We start from the raw sequence: 9,473 nt of genomic DNA on the forward strand, positions 1-9,473 counted from the left end.
TTGCTTTCTTCTTTGTTTTGAAGCCGACTGTTGCGTGATTTATGTGCTCACAAGTGAACGAGTCGCCTCAAGTAATAAAGTGTGAATAGAGTATCATTCCCACGGAGAAAGTTATCAATATATTTTTCTTAATAAGATCCAATAAATGCAACAGAAACAAATTTAATGGTTTGATTCAATTGCGAAGACTACAAGAATTGCAATAAACACAAGTAAATAAATGCGCACTAAGTTATCAAAGGAGAAAATCAATCTATGTGAAAACTGGGACTCAATTTCCCCTTCCCTGCAATGTGGCTATTTATGCTACGACTTTTGCTACAGCAATGCTGTCAGTTAACCTGAAACGCGAATTTAGCACAAGAATCTTCTAATCTGGTTGTGATTTCACCTCTTTACTATGAGAAATCTAAATATAGAGGTTAAGTTAAGCGTGGGTTTCAATTGGGCTATGCGAGGCAAGTGTATATTCCTATACTACTCGTAAATTAACTAGATTTCTCTGTGAAACTTAGCTAAACAACACATTGCTCAACATTGGTCTAAATCCAATCAACTTTCCAGCAAATTGAACTCACAATATTCTATTTAAGATGGCCAGTTAGTAAACAGAAATGAACTATAACGTTTATATTGAACAAACTAGGACAGCATCAAAATAGACAAAGTGAGCATAAACAATCGTTGATTACAGTTCCGGGTACTTTATCATCCTAGTCAAATAAGTTTAGCTCATACTGGCTCTGTTAATTTCAACAAAATACACAACCATGAATTGAATACAGAGGAAGAGGAAAGATAAACCAAAATGAGGAGGACAACAGTAAAGAGTAGGTGAAGCTTGGTGGATTCCTCCCGTGGCTTCACTCCCTGACATTTCCAGCCAAAAATGTGTCTCCTACGTACTTGTTTGCCTCCCTCTCTTTCTCTGGTCTTGTTTTCTTTTACTCTCTGCTGCCTTTTTTCCTCTCTACGGGTCTCTCCTCTATTTTCTCCTCTTACTTCATTAATTGCTTCCTGCGACGCCTCCCCCTCTTCTTTGAGTTTTCAAATGCATCCCTATTTAGGGCAACCCAGGACGCTGAGGTGGCATGTTGGGTCCAGCTGACTAGGCACCAATTTCGTCTTATGTGTTCTGTGTGCTAATTTCTGTGCATGCTGTCACATTTTTACTGTAGCAATTGCTGCAACATTTATCATCACAAATCTGCAAATTAGAAACGACACTATTTTGGGCAGACGTTAGCAATTTTCTTCAAAATTAACACAGAAACCACACACAAATGAATCTCAGTAGAGTACACCAAATGAACCCAAAAGCTGAGCAAATAAAGTAGAAAATTAACAACTAAACTTTGGATGAGCCAACTATAAGCTTAGAAATGCCTCAAATAACTCTAAATCCTAGAGTTATCACACCCCTAAACTTAAAGTATTGCTCGTCCTCGAGCAATGACACTACAAAGACAACACAAAAAAATGACACTAAGATAATTCCCTTTTCAGTCAACTATGTGCGTTCATGGTGTGTGGCTAAGTTTCTCAGAGGCTCTTTTTTTTTTCTTTTTTTTTTCTTTTATTTTTTCTTTTGCACACTTAAGCTCTACACCAACTGTCTTTGAATTATAAGATCGGCCCATTTCTCCTTCATTTCAAATGCTCTTCCCTGGTGTGTGTGTGTATACACATCAATAGTGCTTTCTTCCCGATCACCCACTTCACCCTAGACCACAATCACCAAGCCTAGAAGTGTCTCCATATGTTGACCTATTGACTCCTTCTCCACTAATGAAGAATCACTTAGCACTTGGAATCAGACTTAAGACTCAACTTCTTCTCAACTTGACACCTAATTTCCAATTCTTCTGATTTTTAATCTTATCTTTCTCTCTGTTTTTTTAACTTCCTTGTAATGCCACAATTGCCTTTTTACGCGAATGCCAACATTTGTGATGAAGACACCCGGTTACTCAACAATGTCGCAATTCAAAGTGCTTTGCATACTCTTATCTCGGTTTACCGTTTGACGCAAAAGTGAACATGGGGCTCATGCTCACTCATGGTTACTAAGCACCAAGACAGCGGAGTAATTGTTTTTATTTTTTATTTTTATTTTTTACAAACTAAACAGAATGGTGTCATTAATTAGATCTTTGTCTCAGTCGTCCTCCTCATACTAGCCTTCCTAGAATTTCACCTCAAAGGAGTCTCTAGGTCAACTCTAGAAACCTAAGCTCTCACAACGATCTAGCCATCAATAAGCTCTCGGGAAGTAACACTACGAATGTTGTGGAAAGAGTTGCATAGAGAATTACATTCAAAAGTCAGGTTCTATAGGTTTTCACTTACATCCAATTCAAGTTAATCTATCACAAAAGCATGCCTTGACTTAGCCTACCTCATCATTGAAAACCACACACCTTTCACACCACAAAAATTGACAAAAAGAGACTCTCCCTACACACAAAACACACCAAAAATAACAAAACACAAAAACCAGGAAATAACCAATCTAAATAGAACAAACCGGTCTCCACACAAACAGGAAATACACCCCCCCAAACTTGAAATCAACAGTGTCCTCACTATTGAAAAAGAAATAAGGCACAAAACAAAAACACAAATTGACTAAACAGATAAAAGAAATAACACAAGAAAAATAAGGGTGGAGGGGCATCCTTGAAGGGCTAGAAGCTGTGATCTGGCCCTAATCATCTGCTCCCGCTACAATATCTGTGTCATCGGCGGGCTGACCAGCAAATGGATCGAGAACATGCGTGGAAAATTCGGGGAATGTGTTGAACCTTTTGGTATTTGCCCTGAAGGGTCTTTACATTGCAACATCTCGGGCCTCCATATACTTCCACACGTCCTGTTGACTTTTTCGGGCTAGCCGAAGCTCCTCAAGAAAGTCATGTTGAGTTAGCTAAACAAGAGAAATCATGCTCTCTAAACTAGATAAGTGACTGGACACCGAGTTCTTAGCGCTCGGGGGAGGTGTGGGATTGTTTGAGGAAGGTTGAGTTGGTGTCTCTGGAGGGTCTTTATCAGAGTGGTCAAACCTGGCTCTCTTAACATTGCTTTCTTGTGAAATCCTAGTCACTGTAGCTGGAATAATCTTTTAAGTTATCTTCAGCCTTTTCTCTCCACCCTCGAATACTACTTCGTGCAATTCACATAGCCCTAAAATCAGAGATGAGAACCAAATGATCCCTACATCCAACCATTTAATGACTTCTTTCTTTACAAATTCCTTCATGATTGGATTTAGCCTTCTTTGTTGTTCCACATAATTGTTGTAGCATTGCTCTAGCAAAATCTTATGCATGCATATGGATGGGCTGATTCCCTTGATATCTACACTTGTCCATCCTATTGCTTTTTTGAAATTCCTCAGCACCTCAAGTAACTTCTGCTCCTGGTCTTCAGTTAGTTCAGCTGATACAATAACTGGTAGCGTTTTTATTTCTCCCAAGAATGCATATCGAAGGTGGGATGGCAAACGTTTTAGCTCCAAGAATGGGAGTTCTTCTATAGATGGTCTAGGTGGTTTGAGCTCACGTTCGGATAGCCCCAAAGGCTCAAACTGCCTTCCTCTAGCTGTACCGGTTGATCTTGCTTCCAAACAAGGCAACTGACTACTCACTTCTGCATTTTTTTCTTCCAATTCTGCCAGTGCTGTGATTTTTAGAGGGTCTTTATAGCAAGCTTGCTCTAACTCGTTAAAAACAAAAGTATCAATCACATTCACAACATAGCATTCTTCCACTTCATCAGGGGATCTCACTGCCTTGAGAACATTAAAGGTAACTTGCTCATCATTAACTCTCATTGTCACCTCCCTTTTTTACACATCTATTAATGTCCTCCCTGTTGGTAGGAATGGTCTTCCTAAAATGATGGGCACTTTCCTGTCAGCTTCATAATCCAAAATAATAAAATCAGCGGGGAAGATGAACTTGTCTACTTTCACCATGACATTTTTAATTTTTCCTTCTGGATGAGCTAGAGATCGATCAGCCAATTGAAGAGTTACTGTGGTTGGCCGTGCTTTCCCGATTCCAAGCTTATTGAAAATTGACATAGGCATAAGATTTATACTTGCTCCTAAATCACAGAGAACCTTGCTAAAGTAGTTATTGCCAATAGCACATAGGATGGTGAAACTCCCAGTATCTTTTAACTTTGGAGGGGTTTTATTCTGCAAGATGGCGCTGCTTTCTTTCGTCATTGCCACTGTTTTGAATTCTCCAAGTCTTCTTTTCTTCAAAAGAATGTCCTTCATGAATTTCACATAACTAGGCATTTGCTCAAACGCCTCCACCAATGGAATGTTTATATGGAGTTGCTTCAAGACATCTAGAAACTTTTTAAACTGCTTATCTTGCTGCTGCTTTTGAAATCTTTAAGGAAAAGGTGGCGGTGGTCTATCATTCTACTTTTATGCCGAACTTTACTGCAGCGTTGCTGTAGGTTTTACTGTAGGTTCTGCAGCATCGCTTCGTTTTTCAGATTCTTCCACTTCTGCTTCCTTTTCCACTTCACCTTGGATTGAAGAGGGCTCTTTTCGTCACTTGGGCTGTTTAGTCACTCGCTCTACTTCTCTCCCATTCCTCAGCGTAATAGCCTTCCAATGCTCTTTGCTTTCACGCCTGGGATCTTCGGTATTACTTGGGAGTGTGCCTGTAAGGCAACTTGTCAAGGCATTAGCTAACTACCCCACTTGATTCTCCAAGTTTCTCAATGAAGCTACTTGGTTCTGAATCAGTGATGACTGATTTTGAATAATGGCATCATTCTTTGCCATATACCCCTTTAACAAGTGCTCAATCGATGAGTATTGTTTCACCAGTTGATGTCTTGACTGTTGTGGAAATCCAGGAGGATATTGAGGGCGGTTTGCTGTTGAAGTAGATGCTGTGTTTTGCCCTTGAGAGTTCCAAGAAAAATTTGGGTGCTGCCTCCAACCTGGGTTATAAGTGTTGGAATACGGATTGTTGTTTTTGTTGAAATTACCCACATAATATGTTGATTCTGGATTGGATGGACAACTATCAAAGAGATGCCCTTCACCACGGTAAGTACAAGAGACCGCTGTAAATTGAGGAGAATTCACCCCCTGATTCATTGATTTCAAGATACTTGCCAAGGATGATACTTGAGCGGTTAAAGCGGTCACTGCATCCACCTCATGCACTCCTGCTACTCTCCTAGCCGTAGCTGCTCTCTCCGCAGGCCATTGATAGTTGTTATTAGCCATCCGTTCCAAAATCTCATAGGCCTCATTGTACGTCTTTGCCAAAATAACACCATTCGCTGAAGCATCTACTATGGTCCGAGTTTGCCCATTAAGTCCATTGTAGAACGTTTCCATTTAAATCCAATGAGGAATTCCATGATGAGGGCATTTGCGTAACAATTCCTTAAACCTTTCCCATGCCTCATACAACGATTCCCCTTCATGTTGCTGAAATCCAGTGATGTCGTTTCTAAGCTTGGCATTCTTAGTTGGAGGGAAATACTTCATCAAAAACTTCTCTACCAAATCATTCCATGTTGCAACAGAGTCCGGTGGTAGAGAGTTCAACCATACTCTAGCTCTATCCCTCAAGGAATAATGGAAGAGCTTCAGTCTCAAAGCCTCCTCTGTAACCCCTGGAAGCTTAAACGTATCACAAACTTCCATGAATAGCCTGAGATGCAAGTGAGGATCTTCAGTTGCCATGCCACTAAATTGACCCACTGTTTGCAACATTTGAAACATGACCGGTTTAAGTTCAAACTGAGGTGCCTGTATTTCTGGCCTAATGATGCCCGGATTGAGCCCATGTAAAATCGGTATGGCATATTCTCTGATGGCCCTATCCCTGTCATCAGCCATGGCTGGCTGGTTAACTGGATTGTTAACATTTACAGGTTGCCCAAGGTTGCCTGCATTGCCGGCAGCTTCCTCTGCCATTCCTTCAACAAACGTTAGACCTTGCTGCTCCTTTCTTCTTGCTAGGAACGTTCGTTCAATTTTCTGGGTCCAAGGGCAGCAAATCACGGTCTTGTTGTCGATTCATGCGAGAAAAAGATTTTCTAAAATATGCGGAAACAAAATTATTAAGTAAATTAACGAACACACTTGAATCTTACAAAGATCAACTATGATAACGTTTCCCGGCAACGGCGCCAAAAACTTGTTGCGTGATTTATGTGCTCGCAAGTGCACGAGTCACCTCAAGTAATAAAGTGTGAGTAGAGTATCGTTCCCACTAAGAAAGTTATCAATATATTTTTCTTAATAAGATCCAATAAATGCAACAGAAACAAATTTAATGGTTTGATTCAATTGCGAAGACTACAAGAATTGCAATAAACACAAGTAAATAAATGCGCACTAAGTTATCAAAGGAGAAAATCAATCTATGTGAAAAACTGTGACTCAATTTCCCCTTCCCTGCAATCTGGCTATTTATGCTACGACTTTTGCTACAGCAATGTTGTTAGTTAATCTGAAACACGAATTTAGCACAAGAATCTTCTAATCTGGTTGTGATTTCACCTCTTTACTATGAGAAATCTAAATATAGAGGTTAAGTTAAGTGTGGGTTTCAATTGGGCTATGCGAGGCAAGTGTATATTCCTATACTACTCGCAAATCAACTAGATTTCTCTGTGAAACTTAGCTAAACAACACATTGTTCAACATTGGTCTAAATCCAATCAACTTTCCAGCAAATTGAACTCACAATATTCTATTTAAGATGGCCAGTCAGTAAACAGAAATGAACTATAACGTTTATATTGAACAAACTAGAACAGCATCAAAATAGACAAAGTGAGCATAAACAATCGTTGATTACAGTTTCGGGTACTTTATCATCCTAGTCAAATAAGTTTAGCTCATACTGGCTCTGTTAATTTCAACAAAATACACAGCCATGAATTGAATACAGAGTAAGAGGAAAGATAAACCAAAATGAGGAGGACAACAGTAAAGATTAGGTGAAGCTTGGTGGATTCCTCCCGTGGCTTCACTCCCTGAGATTTCCAGCAAAAAATGTGTCTCCTACGTACTTGTTTGCCTCCCTCTCTATCTCTGGTCTTGTTTTCTTTTACTCTCTGCTGCATTTTTTCCTCTCGACGGGTCTCTCCTCTATTTTCTCCTCTTACTTCCTTAATTGCTTCCCGCGGCGTCTCCCCCTCTTCTTTGAGTTTTCAGATGCATCCCTCTTTAGGGCAACCCAGGACGCTGAGGTGGCATGTTCGGTCCAGCTGACTAGGCACCAATTTCGTCTTATGTGTTCTGTGTCTTAATTCTCGTGCATGCTGTCACATTTTTGCTGTAGCGATTGCTGCAACATTTATCATCACAAAATCTGCAAATAAGAAACGACACGTTAACAATTTTCTTCAAAATTAACACAGAAACCACACACAAATGAATCTCAGTAGAGTGCACTAAATGAACCCAAAAGTTGAGCAAATAAAGCAGAAAACTAACAACTAAACTTTGGATGAGCCAACTATAAGCTTAGAAATGCCTCAAATAACTCTAAATCCTAGAGTTATCACCGACTCATACCATACAGCAGGATGGTTGGCAAGAGCCATAAGCCCATTACAAATTCCTTAATTGCTTTTACTTTGATCATAAGAAACCTTTTCTCTTTAAATTTTTTTTTAACAAATCACGAAATTTTCAAAACTGTTGATATAAATATCAAAATAATTGAATAAAAAAAATTTTAAAGAAAAATTAAAACATTTAGCCTTTTGTGAGGAGGTTTTTCCACGTTGAAATCCATCTTTATTCTTTTAAAAAAGTATGACACAATAATGTTTAGAAGGTAATATATATTTTCAATGGTGGGGTGTGTACTAAATATTTTTTTTAAGATATTATTATCCTTAAAAGTAATTTTATTAACAGAGAATCTAATAACATTAAAAAGGGAAAAGAAATGTCAACAAATAGTGATATTTGCACATTACAGTATCTTGTGCTATGTTAACGGTTAACCATTTCTTAAAATTAGCCATCACGTTTTCGCAAAAAAAAAAGTATTACAAATTCATCCCTGTCAATGAAAAAAAAAGTATACATTTAGAATGATAGTATACCTCAATAATCACAGAATAGCCATATTCATAATATTATCTAATTGTAGACGCATCTTAATTATTTTAAAAATTTTAATAAAAATTTAGTAAATAACAAAATTTTAAATTAAATTAAATAAATAGCATATTTTTAAATATTTAAAGTAAATAACAGAAAAAAGAGTTTACCTTGTAGTTTTTTTTATTTATGACTGTATTTAAGTGGTTAAAAAATCATATAAATTTTATTTTTATGACTAGAATTATGTGGTAAAAACATTTTTTTTACTATATAAATTTTTAATTTACTACTATTTACTTTAAAAAGTTTTAAATTATTCTATTCACTTCATTCCTCCTAAATTTAATGGGCCATGAAATTGAACGTTGCACTCGTCGTGGGTCTAGCAGGCGCATTAAGGATCCGTTTCATATGAAGGTTTACATCAGAATTATTTTGAACCATGTGGGTTTTGAATTGTGTAGTTTAAACTTTGAGTTCAAATCATGAATCTTTGGGTGCGTTTGGAATTGGTTCCAAAATGTTTTTGTTTTCTGTATGAAAATAGAAATGAAAACGTTTTCATTTTCATTTTGAAATTATTTCTGAAATGCGTTTGGTAGTTATATTCAGAGATTGATTTCAGTTTTAAAAAAAACTGAAACTGCGTTTGGTGGTTTAATTTTTGAAAACGTGTAACAATATTTAAAATAATAATATATTAAATAAATAATATAGTAAATAAATATATTAAATAAACATCATTATATAAGACAAAAATGGTTTCAGAAAAGAGAGAGAAGAAAATGAAAAAAAAAAAGAAATCCGTTTTCAGAAAATGAAAACGAGAAAATGAAAACACCTTTTTTTCGTTTTCAATTTTTCACAAAAGACAAAAACGGTTTTGTTTTTGTTTTTAAAAAATTTTTAGGCCAAACGCATTTTTTGTTTTTATTTTCATTTTTTAGTCTCGAAAAACGTAAAAAATGGAAATGAAAACGGAAACAAACAGGGCCTTTGTGTTTGAATCATATATAGTTTGAACTTGAGGTTTGAACCATAAAAAAAAGGTTGTTTTGGGCCCGTTTAGTAATATTTTTAACATAGTTTTGTTTTCAGTACAAAAATGAAAATGAGATTGTTTTGAAAATCATTATGAAACCGATTCTGAAATTACGTTTGGCAGTCTTTTAAGAGATTGGTTTGAATAATGATAAAAAATGAAATCGTATTTGGTTACATTTATGTTTGTTTTGAGTACATGTAATTAATAATATTAAATTAATATATTAAGTTAATTAATAATTGATAATTATTTAGCAAATAAAAATTAATATATTAATAATATAATAATAATGGATAAATTATCATTAATGAGTACATT

The 9,473-nt window shown here is 36.6% G+C and overlaps 1 protein-coding gene and 1 non-coding gene across 2 annotated transcripts; one reads left to right on the plus strand and one right to left on the minus strand.

The window, feature by feature from the left end:
- Positions 1-3,847: 3,847 nt before the first annotated feature.
- On the minus strand, positions 3,848-4,231 carry LOC112093279. Its single transcript, XM_024171410.1, has one exon. It carries the CDS (start codon positions 4,229-4,231, stop codon positions 3,848-3,850), a length of 384 nt encoding a protein of 127 aa, XP_024027178.1.
- A 1,159-nt stretch (positions 4,232-5,390) lies between these two features.
- LOC112093288 lies at positions 5,391-5,497 on the plus strand. The gene has a single exon (XR_002902987.1). It is a non-coding gene; the product is annotated as a small nucleolar RNA R71 (small nucleolar RNA).
- The last annotated feature ends 3,976 nt before the right edge of the window (positions 5,498-9,473 follow it).

Source organism: Morus notabilis, unplaced genomic scaffold (genome assembly GCF_000414095.1).
Source record: "Morus notabilis unplaced genomic scaffold, ASM41409v2 Scaffold262, whole genome shotgun sequence".
NCBI classification, from domain to species: domain Eukaryota; kingdom Viridiplantae; phylum Streptophyta; class Magnoliopsida; order Rosales; family Moraceae; genus Morus; species Morus notabilis.